At 47.2% G+C, this 21,188-nt stretch overlaps 1 protein-coding gene across 3 annotated transcripts in view; it reads left to right on the forward strand.

The window, feature by feature from the left end:
* The window catches only part of LOC142576634 (tRNA pseudouridine synthase-like 1), an 87,356-nt gene extending 75,912 nt beyond the window's left edge, over positions 1–11,444 (forward strand). For 2 of the 3 annotated variants that reach the window (XM_075686844.1, XM_075686845.1), the window contains exons 6-8: positions 7,246–7,423; positions 10,841–10,945; positions 11,237–11,444. In XM_075686844.1, the coding sequence (XP_075542959.1) occupies positions 7,246–7,423; positions 10,841–10,945; positions 11,237–11,355 (402 nt within the window). In that variant the 3' untranslated portion in view covers positions 11,356–11,444. The remainder of the gene's footprint in view (positions 1–7,245; positions 7,424–10,840; positions 10,946–11,236) is intronic. The other variant, XM_075686846.1, reaches the window with a different exon arrangement.
* The last annotated feature ends 9,744 nt before the right edge of the window (positions 11,445–21,188 follow it).

Genomic DNA, 21,188 nt, shown 5'->3' on the forward strand with positions numbered 1-21,188 from the left:
GAGATTCTAAACGTACTTCAACAAACACTTACCTTTCCACGTACGACGATCACGTCGTCCACCTTCTTCAGCTGCGGCTCCTGAACGAAACCGCTTGTCAGCTAGTTGTGCGCTTCGAGCGACTTTTTTGCTTTTAGTTGCTCATGTGTAACGTAGCTAGTCGCGTGAACTAAATAATCCTTGATGTCTGAGACCTGTACCTTTGGCACAAGCTCGACATCAAAGAACAGCTCGTCCGTGTCCAGCAGCAGTGGGTAAACACCGCCGCAAAGCTTCACTTTTTCTACGTAGCGCTTCTTTGCTGCTTTCTCTGAGCCTTGCGCATATGCGCTCAAACTGATTGCAGGCTCATCGCCCATCACTCCGCAGCGTCTTTGCGTTCGTAGAAGCTCCTGCGGTGACTGCTAGTGCACACCAAGAATTTGTAATCCAAAGGACATCCGCCGACTAAACCACAAACCGAGCACGGCACACAGCTGTACTCGCAGCGTGTTGGTGACGTCATGTGAATAACCGGGAATTCTCAGGGATCTTGAGTAGTCTGGGGAAAAACTCAGAGAAAGCTCAGGGAAAGCTCAGGGAATTTGTGCTTCTATCAGGAAAAATTTGCTGGAATTTTATTGAAAGGGAGCCCAAAGTCACGGTAATGCTGGCCCGAGTAACAGAGATGAATCGTAAGGAATGGACTTTGACGCCGCGTCGTCGGCTGGAGGAGTTGCCAGAGTACAGTCAACGAGCGACTTACCGGACGCCAGATAATTCGGACGGCTTCGCGGCACCTGTACGTACCCATAGGGTCAACGTCTGAAATTTCGGACGAAAGAACCCTTCGCCGTCCGATTTTCCGGATTTTCTGCCGTGACCGCAGGTCCGAAACGGCATTAATAAAAGCCACAACCGCCGCCATATTGATAACCTCGCCGCCTCAAACCAGCACACTCGCACCCAGATCCCCTGGCAGCCGTAGCCACCACCGCGGCAATGCTTGGCCTAGCTTAAGCTTTTGCCGTTCTGTACCGTGTTTTTCATTGAACGAATTCGCCGCTCTCAGCAATGGCAGTGACACCGCCTTTGTGGTCATCGCGATTGGCTTCGAAGTTCGGAAAGCACGGCGCGTTGCATAATGCCGGTTTCCGAAAGTCAGCTTCACCTCATTACAACAATGTTGCGCTGTGAAGCATAACAACTTTGGGAAGGGGCAACTGTCATGGGACACAGTATGTATTCCCTATACCCTGTTTCACGGGAAGAATTAATGTCATTCGAATCGAATGACATTCGATGCATCGAATGTTGCGGTGCTACACAGCAAAATATAATGGCATTCGCAAATGATAGCAATGATGATCTGCAACAAAATTTGTGAAATTCAAAGAAATTTTATGCCTATTAAACGGGTTTTAGAACTTTTGCGAGTACTTTTAAAACGGACGAAAACATTTTGACGCCAATTATTCACAACTAAAAGCACTTCGATGAACACATCCAATATGGCCGACCGCCGCAACAGACTCCTGATGCAATGATGCAAACAGTAATAGCGCTTGAGCACAGCCCGTGGTGAAAATATCACTGCGGCAAAAATAATGATTCCTTTCTATAAGTCTAAAAAAATGTATTCTGACTTTGCTGATGCACGCATTATTTTTTCGCGCTGCATGTCGCTGTTGTCTATGTGGGGTCAAGAGTATACATACGGTTCGAAATCGAATGCGAATGAGTTAGGGGAACTCATTCGATGGCAAATGTCATTCCATTCGAATGACATTAAATTATCCCATGTAAATCCCGATTAGTGGGATTATATGCGAATGCTATTCAATTCGAATGACATTAAATCTTCCCGTGTGACAGGGGTATTATAATTATACACGCGTGCACCCGCCATCTTCTGTCACAGTACGAGCACCGATATGCCTAATAAGTTTACTGGCAGGCCTTCAGAGCTTTTTCGGGCGTTTCTGTGGCTTTTTGAGCCCTTAAGGGCTGTAAAAGACATGCATTCATTTTTTTCGGACTTTCTTGCGGCCCCTAGGGAGTCCGAAAAATCGGACGCTGACTGCATAACTGTCCAAGAGGATGCTTCAAATAGTCCATGGGGCGAACGCGCAGCCGAAGGAGAACAAGAAGGCAAAGGACCTACGCATTGAGAAATGAACGGGATAGGAAGCATGCCACAGCTTTTTTGAAGGAGCTTGTCCCTCATCCAAGCAAAAAAACTTTTTAATCTCACTTGTGATGAAGTTCGGGCCTGATACCAATTAGCTTGCTATTAGTTGATAGAAATAGCTCATATTCGAAAATATTCTCTATGCATCTCTTTTTTATTCGTATTTGAGAATGTTCGACTCAATTTGCAATGGGTTTTACGATTTCTTTCGAAGATATTTTATTCGCAGTGCATTTTACTAGCCCCTCCCTTCCGTTTTCTTTTTGGATAAAATAAACACTACCCCTTACTATTCAAACTGAATTAAGTTGTTTTTTATTTTTTAACATGCTTACTAGAGAGTCGAACTATTGGGCGACATAATGTAGGGAGCCCGTCTTGATATAAAACTAAGTTCTGTGTCACTCAGGGACACTCAGGGGAAACCTGGAAAACTCTGGGAATTTGAAAATGTCAACTTGGTAGTCACCCTGCATGTTAGTTTTTGTCGTGGTACCCCACACAAGTAAACAGTTTTTTTTAATACGTCTTTATTTCTGCGTTTAATAGGCCAAGCCTTGCGGCAAAAAAGGAGTGCTCTATGGGGGAGGGCGAGGGGGACCGGTGCTCTCTTCTTCCTCGAGGTGGAGTGGTTCCGAGGTCGGCTCTGCAAAGAGGCGGCCAGGCCCTTCCTTGTCCCTGAAAAAGTCCAAAAAAGCACTCCAAAGCTGGACTGCGTACTTGAGCCCAATGTGTGATGGCGTGTCGAGCCGCTCCTGCAGGGTGCCAGGTCGGTTCCCGCCCAGGGAGCGTAGTGTCCTTTCTCGGACCGTGTCAAAGTCAGAGCAGCTCCGCAGAAGATGTTCGGCCGTACCTCTGGCCGGGCATGCCGGGCACTTAGGGCTCGGGTATGAGTGTGGGTAGATGAGGTGTAGCCTTGCTGGTGACAGAAGCTGGCCGGTCTGGGCTCGGCGAAGAAGAACCGACTCACAAGTAAACAGTAATGAATGTGTGAGTGTACTAAAGTGTAGTACAGCTGTTTGTTTAACCACACTGACATCAAGCTTCGAAATTTACATATAATACCCATCCCTCGCAAAACATTTGCACGGACAATATACGTATGCATAGACCAATCTAGGTATTCGTTAAAATGTATACCAAGAAATTTGTATGATATAACTTGGTCGATTACTTGATTACGAAAATGAAGAAAGTTGTCGTTAGGAGCTGGCTTATTACAAGGTCTAAATATAACATGCTTCGATTTTTGATGTTTAATTCTGAACTGTTAATTTTAAGCCATTTTGACAGTTCCTGCAGCCAATTGTAAGCCTGAGCATGTAATGGTTTCAATTCCATGTCGGAAAAGACAGCGTTGGTGTTGTCTGCATATAATGTTAAATGTGGCGTGTGTGGTACATTTACGATATCATTTACATAAATAAGAAAAAGAAGCGGCCCAAGAATTGATCCCTGAAGTACGCAGCATGTTATATGCCCCATCCTAGATATGAAGTTATTAATGGCATTGTATTGAACGCATTTTTTAAGGTAGCTTTTAGCCAGATCTAAAGCTACTCCTCTAATTCCATGTTTATACAGTTTGTCTAATAAGATGTCATGCTTTACCGAGTCAAATGCTTTACGGAAATCAAGGAACAAGCCTAAAGTGAACAGTTTGTGCTGAAAGTTGGCAATAATTTTATCTTTCGTTTCCAATAGGGCTGCTTCAGTAGATTTTTTTCTTGAAAGCCATACTGCTGCTTTGTTATTATGTTGGCTTGTTGAAAAAACTTAGAAAACCTAGAATAAATGGCCTGTTGAAAAACTTTTGAGAATATCAGCAAGACCGAAATTGGCCGGTAATTGCCAAGGTCGCCTTTGTTGCCTCCTTTGAAAATTGCTGTCACCCTTGCGATATTTAGTTTATCAGAAAGCGTTCTGGTGCAAAGAATTATGTTGAAAATGTGAGAGAGTGGCCAAACAATCATATGAGAAATCGCTATTATAGGCTGAGGCTTCATTTCGTCGATGCCACATGCACTATCTTTATTTATTTTCTGCAGGTGGTCATAAATCCCTAATTCAATAGCGGGAGTGAGGAATATCGACGACGCAGCACAATGCAATCAGTGTTGCTTGTGTCGGGGTTCTCAGATATCCCGGCCTTTAAAAATGTTCATTAAATTTGTCGACAAGTGCTGTACCTTATTTATGCGTCCCCTGTATCGTGAGTTCTGAAATATCATTGGTCGTTTCTGCCGACGTGAGGCTTTTTACACATCTCCAAATTTTTCTAGAATTATTGCAAACATTTTTAAACTTGTTTTCATAGTAAATGGCTCGAGTTCGCTTAGATCAGAATTTAGGTTATTCCTGAGCTTCTTATATTGCTGGAAATAAGGAATGTTCTTTGTTTTTAAGAACAAGGCAAACAGCTTATCACATTCTCTTATGCCCTTCATAAGGGAGGCGTCAATCCACCGTTTTCTGGACTTCTTATGCTTCTTAAATTCAACAAGAGGAAATGCTAAGTCATAAAATCCTTTGAAATTTTCTATAAAGGTAACATATGCCACGACAGGGTCAGTCTCTTGTAGTACAGTGCTCCAATTCGTTTCCTCAACAAGCTGCCGATAAAAGGTAACATATGCCACGACAGGGTCAGTCCCTTGTAGTACAGTGCTCCAGTTCGCTTCCTCAACAAGCTGCCGAAAAAATGCAATTTTGTCTCCTATTATTTTTCGATACAAGGTAGGATAATGGTCTTTGAAGCGGTTATGATGGGAGCAGTACGGCGTAAAAAAACATAAAAATGGGCAAATGATCCCTTGTACCTGATATTAATACACCAACATCTGATTGAGCAACAGGGTAATTTGTAAAGCACAGGTCAAGCAAAGTTTCACATTTGTTGGTCACGCTAGTAGGTATATAAATGACAATGACACTTTGGCAAGCAAAATAATAAAATGTGTCAATAAGACGTTGCTTATTGTTGTCCTCTGAGAGTAAGTTGATGTTAAAGTCGCCGGTAACAATGATGGGGAGGCCTACACATAGCAGGTAATGCGAAATCTGTTCAAGGTATGCAAGGAACGCATTAACATTGTCAGAAGGAGGCCTGTAAAGTACAAGTATCATTGAATTGGTGCATTTTATTAGGAAGCTTTCATAGTGACGATGTACAAGCGAGTATTCAGATATTACTTCAAACTGAAGATTATTTTGCACATACATTGCAATGGTTGCCACTTCGTGACACAGAAGCACACGTATACTCAGGAAAATGCACATTAGCGGATTTATCAGAAAGCCACGTTTCAGTGAAACAAAAATTCAAACTGATGATTCAGGTCATCCAGCAATGTATCAATTGACTCAGTTTTATTTGTTAAACTGCGCACATTAAGATGAAGCAAGGAAAGCTGCCTTCCATCTTGCGAAACTTTTAGGTGTCGGAAAGAAGTCGCATCATAATAGCCACATGTTTGATGACATGTCGCCATAAATTAGTGCATCGTAACAGCGATAGGCGAAGACCGTCAAATATCTTATCGTATCTTGTCCTGATCTTCCACTGTTATTTTTATAACCAGGTCTTTTGAGCTACACCGCACGAACATCTTGCCGTGTTTGATCTACGAGAACTGATAATTCATTTCACGTGCCTTTGATTTCATTTCCCAAAACAGTTTTTTTGTTCTGGACAGTTAGATTTTCGTTGAAGTAAACCTTTGATTCTAGTTTCCTCAGGTCTCTTTTCCTACTAAGTCAAGTACCTCGATTTAGGCGGGATGAAAAGTGCATCAATACGGCGGCCGGTTTATCAGAGTCTTCTTTAGCAAGAAGTCGGTGAACGGTTTCGATATCTGCTGCCAAGCGCTGTGGAAGCTCGAGGTGTTCAGCCAGTTCGTTTAGTTTATTGAGAAGGTTTTCGTTCATTTGCTTATGAATTCCATGTACTTCCACGCTTAATCTTCGAGTATACTGATAGAGCTCACTAAGCTTGCTTATCTCATGTTCTTTGGCTTCCACCTCAAGTTTTTCAAGCCATTTTCTCAAGCCCGATATGTCATATGCTTAGTACTTCATCATACTTTTTTGACATTTCGCGCACTGATTTTTCAATGTTCACAACGTCGACCATTCCCTCAAGAGCGTCAACTTTGGCTTTGATCTTCAGTAGCTCGGAAAGCTTTCAGTTTATCTCCGTTATGTCTTTTGCAAGATATCCCTGAGGCTCTGAGCCTTCTATTGCAGTGTTTTGATTGATGCCGCTTTTCGTGGTTATACATGTTGCACATTTCTATAAGCTTTTCGCTTGCTCACTTTTCCTTTTGTAATTGCTCTCTGTCACTCCAGAGCACGCACCGGCATGGCAGTTGTAATTGCAGTCACAGCAAGTCAAATAAGGTTTATCCCTTGCGATGCACTCGTGACAAGTAATACATGCATCAGCCATTAGTGTGGCTCAGCAGCAGTGGCAACCGTACAATATGCTGCATTTAAAACAAGGAAAATACAGCACAAACCTGCAAAGGCGGAAGGCGGTTTTTCTTTTAGATGCTCGCCGATGAAACCAAGAGGTGCCACTGCTGCTGAGCATGTGTGAAGCAGTTCCCGATGGCAGCTCTTTTGTAGGCGTCCGGTGATGACGTAGGGCTTGATATCACTGGGCTGCTGGTCGTCGAATCTTGGTTTATGCTGAGTACAACCAACCTGCAAAGGCAGAAGACGGTTTTTGAAGTGATTGCGTTTTGTAAATGCTACTACCTTGTAAGGTCTTTTGGGCCACAGCAAAGCCTTTTGCGTTGCTTTTAGCCCTAAATATAGCTTTTAGCCCGGGAATTTAAAATTTGTTTACGCTCTAATAATTTCTGATACCTTGTTTAGCAGACGGAGAACACTGAACATACAAATATTCGATTGTTACGATGTATTTAGTTAGTTTCAAATATTACAAGATACCGAAATGTTCATTTTTGACTACGGGTAGTTAGTGTGTAGTATTCGATTCACATTCAAAACTTGGGATATTCGCCCGCCCAGTAGTGGAAAGCTGCAGGTTGGGCTCATTTGTCACTGTGCAGGTGCGTCGCATGGTGAGCATGGCACTGCACGCGGGCCTACCAGATAAACTGGGCGATGATCCCCTTTCGGTGGTGCGCTGCCTCCTGGAGAAGCCGAGCAAGAACAGCTGGCCCGGCAGCGTCACCGTTGTGCCTGCTTGTGGGCTTTACCTGATGCGTATACAGTACGACCCCGCACGTAAGACACGTTGCATCGCTGAGCCGGTGTTGTCCATGCATTGCCGCGCCACATGTGTTGTCGTCTAGGTGAGAAAACGGCGTAACTGCTACAGTGTATGGCTTGGCATGACGGCACTATCCATATCTAAAAACTGGGCTCATAACTGTGCGTCAGTAAACCGACGGTTCCTAACTCACTCATGATACCTCTGTACATGTGCTTTTAATTTTATTCCTTTTCTTGTTTTTTTTTGCGTATGCGCGGCCCCAATCTATGAGACTACCTGTCGAATTAAAACTGAATCCTGCGTTGGCATTGTGCGCTCCCCTTCTGTTTGCTGGAACTTTGCTGGAACCACCGTACCTTCACCAAGGAAACGCGAATTGAGAACAATTAATGACGGCAACTGAGGGGCACGATGTTTCGTCGGTGCCACCAGAGTATTTGATTAGAGCCAAAGAGTGCCTGATTGGGATATTTTTAGCTTTACAATTGCCGAGGAATTAAGGTTACTGAAGCGCGGCGAGTACTTGAGTCAGAAGGCGGTGCTACCGTTTGCTTTCTCTAGCCGACGTCGCGTAGTGCAGAATAGCTTAAAAATACATGTGTGGTTTTGTTGACATCGTCATCTCAAACGCTGCTACGCCATTCTTTAAAGCATGATTTGCATCAGAGTGCTTTATAATGTCAGTTCTCAAACTCCACATGAAATTCCGCGCATGCCTCTTGCATCAAGTTGCGGAGCTCTGCACCTAAGGAACTGGCATGGCAAAATTTTGTTAATGGTCTGGTCGTGTTTGCTGCATTGCCAGAAATGTGCTAGGCCAGAACGCAGCAGAATATGCCAGGTTCTCAGGCTGACTCTGTGCAACTGCGGCCTTTTTTGCAGAGGCCATTGAGTTGACCGACCTCATCGATGTAACCAAGATAATCACACGGAAAATGAGCTCGGTTCAAAAAAAGGCGCTTCTTCTTTGTTGCTTAGCCATTTACTGGGATGTCGTTCAAGATGTCGTCGGATGCCCATGCCAAATGTGTAGCCTCTGAGTTTCAAAACGAAGTAGCTATTGGGGTACTCTCCATTTAGAGTTGGTTGCGATGAAAAACGAGGACGTTATGAAACCGCTGTTACGAAACAGTTTTATTCCTGACTCTGCCATCGTGTAGTTGGAACGTTTGATCGCGATATGGAATGCATGTCCACTAGGTGAAACAAAACAAGAACTCGCCAAAAAAATGTGAGATATGCAATAAAAGGACGAAAACGTAACATTTCGGGGTTTATAAGGAACAGCTTAACGCGCGTGGCTCTCGGCTAAGCATGGGTGAGATGGCGCAGAGTGCGTGCGTAGATGTTGGGCTGGCAACCATGTGTCCGGTTTATCGTGTCTGAATTAGCAGTGATTCTGGTAATGCAGCTTCTGCAGGAGAGCGGCTTTTTTGGGGGCAAGTCGGCAATGCATATGTTTGAGTGCGGGGAAGCGCGACAGACAGGAAATACTCTGCTGACAACTGTGTCAGTAAAGCCACAGCCGCTACATAATCCAGCGCTACATGATAGAGTGTATAAGCGCGACAGAACAAGGACGTAGAAAGAAACGAATACACAGAAAAGCGCCTCTGACAAGCGCTGTCTCTGTGTATCTGTTCCTTTCTACGGCCTCATTTTGTCGTGCTTATACTCTATCATGGATTCTAACCAATGGCTCGCCAATGTGTTTTAGCCGTTATACAGCTTTCAGTAGCGCTTGTCAGGGGTGCTTTTCCCATCTGTCGTGCTTTGCCATTACTCAAGTAACAGTTTCTCAGTGGCGATAACGGACGGCGAGTCCCCCAGTTTATGGAATGGCCTGTCTTCTCGTGGTGTTCGGTTAATGTGTTGGGAAGCAGTTGCCTTTGACAATGTATTGGTGCTGCTTTAGACGCTCTCACAGCGTGAGCTGTTATGCGCTCACACCAATAGCCGTTGGCGATGACCGTAACAGTTATTGTCTACCGTGAGAAAGTACGAAATCGCAAGTTCCTGCCGGAATCGAACCCGAGTACCCTGCACGCGAGTCGAGCAAGTTACAAGCTCGGCCACGCTTGCAGACGGCTTCGAAAGGAGGCACTTTCGTGGCGTCCTATCGCTCGAGGTGTCGTGTGCAGCTGCATAGAGTTGCAGCTGCGTAGCAGGTGTGCGCATTGACTGCGCGCGGGCGCTTTCGTAGCCTCGATGTAGCAGGCTGCCACACGACTCATCGATATGCCGGCGCCTGCTCGCAAAGAGCGCACTGAAGAGGTGAAGCACATGGCTGCAGCAGCCTCGCAACGCGTCGGAGCGTGCTGTGCGGCACGCTCCGCAGAACACTGTGTGCAGTGGCGACAATGGGCGAACACCTCGATTTTGTCCACACACCCCGAAGGACACCAGCGCTCGATCACTATTCGAACGCCGTGCGTTCTGTCTCCGCTCGAGTCCTACTGCGCGCAAATCAGCGTTGATATGGGTGCGGAAAGACCTGGCATGTGACTCTCATTGCGTGGAGAGTGAAAACATTGTGTCTCAGCGCTCGTCCGTCCAGCGGCTGCCAGCCCGTACGCACGCGGCATGAGGTAGACATTGGCCAGAGTGATTATAATGTCTGGGTGGCACACATTCCTTCCAGCAACTTAGGTGGCCAACTGGTACATGGGAAGGATCCACTCGAAGAGGTTCAACTACTCTAGCGTCGTGTATGGAAACCCGTGCAAAAAATGTGATGTGGCTTACCAAAAGGTGCCTAAGCAGCTCGAATACGACGTCACCAAATGCAACTTTGTTTCTCACGCATTATCTCAACTTCATGAGAAGACAGGGGATGTATTCTCGGACAGCCACTTTCGGCGATACTATCGCAACGTATTTATTGCTCAACTAGCCAATACGCAAGCATTGAAAGTGATATCGCCGAAAGCGACCGTACGAGAATACGTCCCCAGGTAATTCAATAGACTGGTACTCGGCTGGCGTTATTGCCACTGAGAAACTATCGCCGACGTTTTTACTACTTGAATCACTGCATATTCGGTCAACGTGCCACGTAATAAGCAGGACGTGTGGTAACCTGGCCAACATCTCTATACAAGCGCTTTGCACCTTACCAATATACATAAGCGAGAGTCATTGCGTTTGCTGTTACTTATGAACGAGGGCCCCAAAAATGTCACGTTTTCGTCCTTTTACTATATTTTTAGAAATTTTTTGCGAGCGTTTGTTTCATTTCATGTAGTTGGTTCATTACAGGCATGCATTCAACAATGCCATCACAATGATCTAACCACAGAGTGACCCAGTTTGGAATAAAACTGTCGGCTGTTTCTTAACACCATTGTCTTCCAACGCCACCAACTCTGAATGGAGAATACCGCATTGCTGTTTTGTTTTTAAATGCACAGGCTGCAAAATTTACACAGGCCTCCCACGACACTTTCAAGGACTTGCGTTAACAACGTGGAACACTCCTGCTGGACCAAGAAAATGGCAAAGCAACAGGGCGCTGTCAGGGAGAGGTGTCTTCTGTTGAGTACATTTCATTTTCACTGTGCTTTCTTTAATTGCATTATCTCGCCAATACACCACACCTGCACTTAAGTGAGAGCTATTATTACTGCAGTTCTCTGTGAACAAGGGACCCCTGCAGGCTCCAAAACACCGAGTTTTCATCATTTTTGTTTTACTTTTTACATTTTGTCAAGTGTTCAAGTGTTCATTTTATTCCACCATGTTTCCGTCTCGCCAAACGGCTTTCCGTCGAACTCTTGATTAATTGAACCTACCCATGACAGCTAGGCAATCTCACTGTCTTGCAGACCTGGACGCCAATGCAGAGATGCCGGAGGAGGTGGCCGAGATGTACGAGGCCAAGAACAAGGTGCCGCTCCAAGAGGATGGCGATGAGGAGGACGATGAGCAAGCGACTGCGTCCTGAGTCAACGTTTTGCTGGTGTGGCCATGCAGCTTCTAAATGGCTTGTAGCACTATGTTGCCACGGATTAAAAATGTTGTGATATCTGGCCATCTGTGCGCAGTTGCGACCTTTTTCGCAGAGCCCTGTAACGCCGATAGAAACTGTTTTACACAATATGCATGCAGTTGTAATACAGTATCGAACCCGGATATATCGAATTATTGCCTATATCGAACAGTTGAAAAATGCCCTTGGGAATCCCGTGCAAAAGCATAGCACTATTGTTCGCGTATATAGAACTCCCGTGCACCGGCATATCGATGTATCGAACTCGGTGCAGAGCTGCGCCCGGCAAGTGCGCTTCTTCCACCATACCCTTCCCCTGCAAGTGCGCTTCTCCCATCGCATGCCACCCCCGCAAGTGCGCTTCTCCTCACAAAGTTCTCGCGATGTTCCGCGATTTCACGCGCACCGCTCCGCACTGTGAGAAAGGGGCGTGCGGGTAAAAGGCACGTGATGAGCACTTGGAGTGCGGTTGGGTGTGAAAGGGAAGCGGGAGGGAGAAACCACACTGACTGCTTGCGGTGCCCGTTTCCTGTGTTTTGGTTGGCTGACACCGCTGGTGCTGCGAGACAAATGAGGTCAGTGCAGCATGGGCTTGTGGTAGTGCGGAGACGCGGAGCGGACGTTTTTCGATTCGCTTTGTTCCTTTTATTCACGAGGCTTGAGACTCGTGTGGTGCAGTGCGTTTTTCTTTGCGCTTAACGTGTTCCGGAGCCATGGCCGCGAAAAAATGCAAGAATTTGGATTTTTCAACAAAGGCGGACATCATTTGACGGGTGGAGGCTGGCGAGAAAAAGTCGTCGGTCACCGCGGCGTTCGGAATTCCTCGCAACACCCTGAATACGATCCTCAAGAACAAAACCGATGTTAGGCTGAAGGCAGTGCATCCATTCGCCCTGGAGCGTGTCGTGTGCGCGTCCCAACCTTTGACAAGGTCGAGAAGGCATTGTACGCCTGGTTTTTGGAGACACGTGCCAAGAACGTACCTGTTGACGGCCCAATGCTCATGGAGTAGGCCAAATGGTTTGCTGTGGCCTTCGGAAAAGGAAGCTTCACTGGTGGCACTGGTTGGTAGCAGCGATTTAAGAGTCGCTACAACATCGTCGGAAAGACCCTTTCGGGCGAAAGCGACTCGACTAGCACAAGTCACATAGTGAAGTGGTTGTCCGTAGAGTGACCAAATATTTCCGATGGCTTTTTGCCGTCGCAAATATTCAACGCAGATGAGACTGCACTGTTTTGGCAAATGCTGCCAAACAAGACTCTGCATCTGAAGGGCACTGCATACCATGGTGAAAAGAACAGCAAAGTGAGCGTATCGATTTTGCTTGCTGCAAATATGGATGGGTGATGCAAACTGCGGCCGTTTGTTATTGGAAAGCGCAGGTCGCCACGCTGCTTTATCAGATCGGTAAGTTCCCTTTAGTCACGACATCGGGAAACTGCCTTGAGATGTGCGGAGTTGTTAGAGAAGCTTTTGACATGCATATTTTATGTTTCGAATTATCGATATATCGGAACTATTTCGCGATCCTCTTCGAGTTCGATATATCCAGGATCGACTGTAAATGAAAATTTATTAAGGTTTGCGTACAGCAGCGCTTCTCAAACTGCAGTTCATGACCCCCCACATCGTTCATGAGCCTTTTTGCTTGCGGTCATGGAGCGTCCAAATATATGGACAATCTGCTTGCTGGAACATAAATGAATTTTCAGTCTCAGTGCCCATTCTCTTTAAATGCCGTTTTCTTTAGGAGTAAGATAAGCGCACGCACATACATATATATTGTCACGTGGAGTGACGTATGAAGAACACAGTAGCAATACTGTGAAAGAAGAAACTAACTGTTATTGGGTGAACCTGGGCCGCCATATTGTACACGTTCGAAAAGCCGAAGTTCGATTTCACCTCACGCGATTGGACTAGATTGGCCTAGGCCGCGATATCTGCGCAGCCTGGACAATCGCGCGAGGCGAAATCGAACGTGTACAAGATAGCGGCCCTGTGCCTACAAAAACAAGCTACACTTAAAAAAACGGCGAACACTGTCGGCGATCGTCAAAATCTGATCAGCGGGCCAAGCGCGTCGGCTTTTATAGAACAGTCGTCGAATGTTCCAGAGTAACCGCTGGGACCCGCGTGCTTTCCACAAAGTTCTACATTATTCGCGTCGCGCACACACGCGATCAGATTACAGAAGGTTCGGTCACAGACAGCGGATGGAAGCATTGATAACATTCCTGAAACTTCCGATACGTACAGGCGCGTCTGGCGCACACACACACACACACACACACACACACACACACACACACACACACACACACACACACACACACACACACACACACACACACACACACATATATATATATATATATATATATATATATATATATATATAATATGTAATTCAATGAGAAGTCTGTAGGTCCAGTGCATAGGTAGTTTTAGAAACGAAGGTGCACACTTACGAAAATTGCATCTTTAATGTTTTTAACGTTCCGGCCGTGGCACGGCCTTCGTCAGAATAAAAACCGGGCTTTTTATTCTGACCAAGGCCGTGCCACGGCCGAAACGTTAAAAACATTAAAGATGCAATTTTCGTAAGTGTGCTCCTTCGTTTCTAAAACTATATATATATATATATATATATATATATATATATATATATATATATATATATATATATATATTGTCACGTGGTAGTGACGGTGAAGGAAGAAGCAGTACGGTGGAATACAAAACTAGCTTTTATTGGGCGAACCTGTGCCCATAAAACAGGCTACACTTCTAGCACAACGATAGCGGCGAACACGGTCGGCGATCGTCGGAAATCTGATCAGCGGGTCAAGCGCGTCCGCTTTTATACAGCAGTCGGCGAATGTTCCAGACTAATCGTTCGAACCCGCGTGCCTTCCACAAAGTTCTACACCATTCGCGTCACGCGATGAAATCAGATAACACAAGGTTCGGCGACAACAGACAGCCGGGTAGAAGCATCGATAACTTTCCAGAAACGTCGGATACATGCAGGCGCGTCCCTCGCTGTGTGATTACATTTGTTAAGCGGCGAAACGTGGTCGCCCGATAAAGATAAGTACACGTGTCAATATATATATATATATATATATATATATATATATATATATATATATATATATATATATGTATAGTAATACCGAGACCGATCAAGTTGTCCAGCGCTGTTTATTCCAAAAAAGGCATCGCCCCAGCTCACACGCGCAGAAGTAGAACAGGGAAGATGACGAAGGCTATGTACAAATGAAAACGACGAAGTACGTTAATAGTGCTTACAATATATATATATATATATAACCTCTGAAATTATGTTTATTATGTAGATTGTAAGATTAGTGTTGCCACAAGATGGATAGAGAAATGGCGACCAAAACCTGTCGCCACAAAGAAAATATCCCTGAGCACGCTCTCTCAACCCCAGCCAGTTTGTGTCACGGAAACTAGAATTGGGGTTCAGCAGATGCGCTTGTATAAAGAAAGAAAATACCTCCTGCTTATTAAAAAACATGAATAAATCATTCCTTGTAAAAGGCATTATCAAGTATCTTTGTTCTTATGTGTTGACGCTGGCATGGCTGGGCTCGGTCGTCCGGTTCACCAATATGTAGGAGGCTGCGCGATGAAGGTAGCCGTGCCATGGCAGCGCTTTATGCCGCCCAGCCATGGTGCAACAAAATCTCAGGAGCGACCGACACCGCGGCTGCTCTGAAGCGCGCTAGCATGTTCTCGCGCTACCTGCACCTGAGCCCATCTTCTTCGCCTTCTTTGGAGGTGATAGTCGCGCCGCTACATCTCCCGCCCCCTAGTTCGAAGCGCAATTGAAATGTAGTCCATTGGTAAGTCCAGGTCAATTGTGCAGATGAGGTCGTTGGCAATGTCAGGTTGACGCAGTCAGAGAGATGTACCAGGCAGCACCGCCAGCGTAAGTTGTGAGCGAGGCGCAGCCACAGTGGTACTGTAGTGCGAAATCGCGACCTGCCGCAGGTTCTCGTAGATGCCCAGGCCTGTAGAAGTCGGAGTTCCAAAAGTAAACCGTCTGGCAGCTCGGAACTTTCGTGGCGATAGCGCAAATGTTGGTAACTCATGTTGTACGTAGAAGCGTTTCGCGGGCTGAAGAAACCACATGGCAGAGGTGGGGGGGGGGCTGCTGCAAAACTTTGGTTGGCCATGCATCCGCGGAAAGTGTGAGCACAGAACATCGGAAGGCTGGCCTGCTGCTGATTGTGGTTAAATATCGAATGCTGATAGCATCATGGTTGCAGTGGTCGCTGAATGCATCGCGAAGGTTGTGCTTGTGGCGTCGCTGTGCCTTCAAGATAAATTTTGGCCTAGTGAAGCCGTTGGGAGAGCCTCTGAATCTGTACGTGATGAGTGAGGTGTCCCCGAGCGGAAAGCGGATAGTTTGCAGGAACGTCCAGGAAAGGAGAGCGGTGGGCCATAGTATAACCAAAAGCGCTTACGTTTGACCCATTGAATTCCCCAGAAAGAGTCGTCACGCAGTTGCCTTTCAGCTGGGGAGGAGGCTCACGAACCCAGTAGAGTTCTGATGCTTGGGCGAGCACGTGCCGATACGGGTAGACGCAGCCGATAAGGGACGACAAGAGGTGGAATGACATGACGGTTCAAATGGCGAGAACGGCTGTAACTGAGCGCTCGAGCTGACATAGTAAGCGAGAACGGCTGCCCGCAAGTCGTCGTAGAAGTGGGGGCCTGGGGGTGGCAACCGGAGCCTGGAACACAGCCAGAACCTGCAACCTTGTTCAGAAGGAAGTGGTTGCCCAGCTGGATGAACCAGAAGTCCGGCATGTCGATGTAGGATTCCCGGCACCCTACAACCGCGGGACGTCCGCCTGACTGCATCAGGCCACGTCACCCACCTTGGTAGAGTTTGCGCGCTAACGCCATGGCTGGGCTCGGTCGTCCAGTGTGACCAATTTGTGTGCTAACGCTGGCATGTCTGGGCTCGGTCGTTCGGTGTCACCAATTTGTGGGTTGATGCTGGCATAACTAGGCTCGGTCGTCCGGTGTCACCAATTTGTGGGTTGATGCTGGCATGGCTGGGCTCGGTTATCCGGTGTCACTAATTCATACCTACCAATGCTTCCGAATTTTCCGTAAAATGTAAGAATTTCGAGCGGTCTTACGATTTTAAGAATCTTGCTTGAAATTTTACGGAAAACATTTTATTTGCGAAATGAAAAGGTAAAATGGAGTAAAACTATACCCTGGTATCTTGCACCGCCACGAGAGGGCAATATGTATGCGTGATATCATCATCAGCACCTGCAAGGTTGTAGTGACTTCTGTCATCTACTAGAGGGGCCACGAATCCATATCCAAAGCTCGATAGTGCCTCCGCAATCTTGTTGCCATGCTGTTGCCTTTGTTCGTGCGGGCACGTGGCTTTGGACTTCAGTCAGCTTCAGTCAGTGCAGTGTTGGCCTCGCCTTTTGTGGGACCAGCTGCTGCGTCGGACGCAGTGTCGGACGCAGGACGCTCTGGCCTGTAGCGGCGTCGAAGCGTAATGGCGGGCTCGAAGCCCCGACAGTACTTCCAAGTGTTTTTGAAATCGTACAGGGCAGAATATCCGTTATTCGTGCCGTCGAAGAAAGGGGAGAAGTTCGGATGCTGCACCACGTGTGCCTGTGATGTGAGCATCTCGCATGGCGGCCAGTCTGACATCAAGGTCCACATCGCTTCGAAAAAAGCATCAGGGATACGTGAGAGCCACGGACAGTCAGCCAAGCCTAGCAATTTTTGTAGGCAGCGACAACGAGCTCGGTGTGATTCGTGCAGAAGGCCTCTTCACGGCGTTTTTATTTGAACACAACATCCCGCTGAGTGTCAACGACCATGCCAGATCGCTTTTGCAGAAGATGTTCCCCAACTGCGAAGAAGCGATACGCTATGCCTGTGGACAAACAAAGACGACGTCAATTGTTCGGGAAATGGCCGCCAACGCGGAGACTCCTTTGCTGGTTGCCCTAAAACAAATATTTCCGATCGCTGTATATGGCAGTAACGATAGGGATACACAGCTTTACCCTATTGTTGCGACATATTTCGTTAAAGAAACGAGTAGAATCGAAAGCCGCCTTCTTTGCCTTGGGACAATCCAAGGGGATGCGACAGGTCACAAGATTGCAAATCTGGTTCTGGACGAGATGAAGTCTCGGAATTTGCCTGTTGGAAACCTGTTGGTTATGTGTTCGGACAATGCCAATGTCATGATCGGCAAGAAAAACAGTTTCTACTGTATTGATGAGAGAGGCTCAACCAGGTTTGATAAGGGTTGGTCGCCCATGCCATCTCATTAACTTGGCCGCCCAAAAAGGAGCTTCATGTCTTCTTGTAAAGGTTGATGAGGCTTTGGTTGACTTTTCTTTTACCTAGAGAAAAGCTCGAAATGGAAAGATTGACTTAGAGTTCCAAAAATGCATGACGCCGAGGTCGGAAAGATGTTGAAGCATTCGCCGACACATTGGCTGTCGTCGGGGAAGTGTTTGAAGAGGCTTCTTGACCAGTGGAAACCACTACTCAGCTTTTTTTTATCTGAAACAAAGTAGTGTAACAAGCAGAGCTTGTTTTTAGAGTCACGAAATTCCGATGACTTCCTCACAAACCCCCAAGAACCCTGCACGGACCTCAAAGTCAGCTAAACATCTTCACAAGACTGCTGCAGGCCTCAGCAAAAAAAAGCACCAATGGCGAAGAACTCTCGCTAAAGAGGAAATGAGCTCGTCTGGACCTCAAGCAAAAAAAAAAAAAAGCCTTCGTACCAAGGATTCTGGGGAAGCCAGCCACGTGACCCGGGAGGAGCGCCTGTTTTATTTTTTTGTCATCGCAGGTAAACAGGGCATGCTGTCTTTTTCTCCAAAATGTTATACTGCTTTTTAACTGCCTTCTTCAGGCACAGGCTCCTCAGATTGATGTACTAAGGGGCCTCTTGAACTGCTTTGTCGAGGATCTGACTAAATTTTGCGCCCAGGTATTGTCAAGGCATGTCATTCATTGCTGGAAGTTAACTATGGAGCTGCAGAGAGCCAGAAAGGTGACGAAGGCAGTCATTGGCAGCACAACCTACTCTGTGGTTGAGGCTGAGCTGCATTGAGAGAGAGCAGTTCTCTGCTGTACCTCGGTACTTAACGGCAGCGTGCGATTACATTCGCCATAAATTCCCGCTAGAAGAGCTTAATCTCAAGATGGCTGAAGTTGCTCAAGTACAAGCTCTGGAAACTGCTTCATTCGACAGCGGATGTCATTTTATTATGGCGTGCCCTGCTATCCTACCCCAGCAGAGTGGCGAATCAAAAGAAGAAGCAATCGACGCACTTGAAGTCGAGTTTGCCAACATGCAAGCATATCAGGTTCCAGCCGAGATATTGAATGAGCCAAGGTGGGACATGCAGTGGTCGCAATTAGGAAGAGCTCGAAGTGTCGACGGATCGCTCAGGTTCCACAGAATTTCAATGGTTATGCTGGGTATTCTCTCCATTTCCCACAGCAATGCTGAATGTGAGAGAATATTCAGCACTGTGAACAAAACTCGAACGGAGTTTCACTCATCTGCGTGCGAGAAAGCACTTGAAAATCTGCTGATGGCCAAGGAGCACCAGAGTGGTATTTGAGCAAACCTACATGGAGAAGTTTCTGAAGCAGGGAAAGTAGGCAACAGCAAAATCAATGCAAAAATAAATTGTGCCCCAGTGGTGTTTTCGCTCTTTACACTCCGAGACACGGATTTCACTACCGGTTGTGAAAACGTGAGTAAGCTTGCCGCAAAAGTTAATCCCTTAAAAAAAGCGCTGCCGCGCACCCCCCCCTCCCCCCTTCCCGCTGCGATAGTTTTACGAATTTCCAAATGTTCAAGTTGGCAGGTATGCGAATTTGTGGGTTGATGCTGGCATGGCTGGGCTCGGTCATCCGGTGTCACCAATAAGTGGGTTGATGCTGGCATGGCTGGGCTGGGTCATCCGGTGTCACAAATTTGTGGGTTGATGGCTGGGCTCGGTCGTCCGGTGTCGCCAATTTGTGACAGGCGGCGCGATGAAGCTAGCCGGTGTGTCCATGGGTTATTTATACAGGCCATCCGTGGCGCAGCGGTATTTCGGGAGTGATCGACACCGTGGCTGCTCAGATCGGATGCGCTAGCGTGTTCAAGAGACCTCTCCCTGTTTGCAAACAATGGGACGTCACTGGACGTGGGATCAGCATCGACACCACCGCGCCCACCACGCCGAACAAGTTTCTCTCTGGTTGGCAAAAGCCTCAATTTCGGTTAGGCTTCTACGCGGACAGCACACTATGGAGCTGTCGGAGTATGCGCAGTCGCTGCCCGAAACTGCGCGCCAGCGGTACGCCGAAAAGCTGGAAGTTCGTGGCAATCAGTGTCCTGACCCGTACACCATTTTGGTGTGAAAGAATGACCCGAAGCATTAGCCAAACGTTAGGTTTGGTGACATATACGTGTACCTAGCCAAGTTACAACACCGAGAGGACTCAGGCTGTGAAATTGAACTGTCTCCTACTATGAGGTCTTGTATATACTGATACAGCGCCGTCACTTCAACGCTCAATTTTCCGAGGTTACACAAAGCTTCTGCGACCGTCTCGGTCGAGCGTCAGATACCGAGAGCGCGAGCGCCTTTTGGTCGGCGGGCCGATGATGATGGTACGTCCATAGGGCGTGCCAGTCTGGCCCCTGTAGGAACCATCCTGGCGACTCAAGAAGCGAGGACAAGGCGGTCGTAATATGGTTTAAGCCTCTGGACGTGCACTTTCTCGCGTCCACGACGCCTCAAGTCAGTAGACGGCGTTAGCGGCTCGACGACATAGTTGAATGGCGTCGTCTGTTGTACGACGCGGTAGGGACCGTGGTATTGAGCGAGGAGTTTAGAGGATAGACCAGGGGTGCTTGAAGGTATCCAAAGCCAGACTAGTGAGTCCGGTTGGTAGGTGCAGGGAGGTCGGTCATCATCGCGACGAAATTTTTGGAGACTCTGGTCTTCCGCCGTGAACGAACGGGCCAGTTGACGGCATTCCTCGGCATACTTGGAGGCTTCAGACAGAGGCGTGCCCTCTGATGGGTCAGGCCGGTAGGGGAGAATGGTGTCGAGCGTACAGGTAGGTTCACGGCCATACACGAGAAAGAATGGCGAAAATCCTGTTGTGGCCTGTGAAGCGGTGTGAAGCGCTGTGAAGCGTAACATATGGCAAAACAAGGTCCCAGTTGGTATGATCCGATGTAATGTACATGGATAGCATGTCACCCAAAGTACGTTTGAACCGTTCTGTTATGCCGTTCGTTTGCGAATGATAAGCTGCAGTGGTGCGATGGAGGGTATATGGCACGGGGTCAGAAGGGCGTTAAGAACTTCGGAAAGAAACGCACGCCCTGTGTCACTCAGAAGTTCCTGTGGTGCCACATGATGCAGTATGAAGTGATGCAGGAGGAAGGACGCAATGTCGCGGGCTGTGGCTGTTTGCAGTGCCGCAGTTTCTGCATAGCGTGTGAGGTGGTCGACAACGACAATAATCCAGCGATTGCCAGCTGATGTGCACGGAAGAGGACCGTAGAGATCGATGCCGACGCGGTCGAATGGTCGGGACGGACAAGGAATGGGCTGCAAAGGACCAGAAGGACGAGGGGCAGGAAGCTTGCGTCGTTGGCACGCTGTGCACGAGCGAATGTACTTTCGCACAAAAGTATATATGCCACGCCAATAAAAGCGGGAGCGAAGCCTGATGT

This window comes from Dermacentor variabilis, chromosome 3 (genome assembly GCF_050947875.1).
Source record: "Dermacentor variabilis isolate Ectoservices chromosome 3, ASM5094787v1, whole genome shotgun sequence".
In the NCBI taxonomy this organism is placed as follows: domain Eukaryota; kingdom Metazoa; phylum Arthropoda; class Arachnida; order Ixodida; family Ixodidae; genus Dermacentor; species Dermacentor variabilis.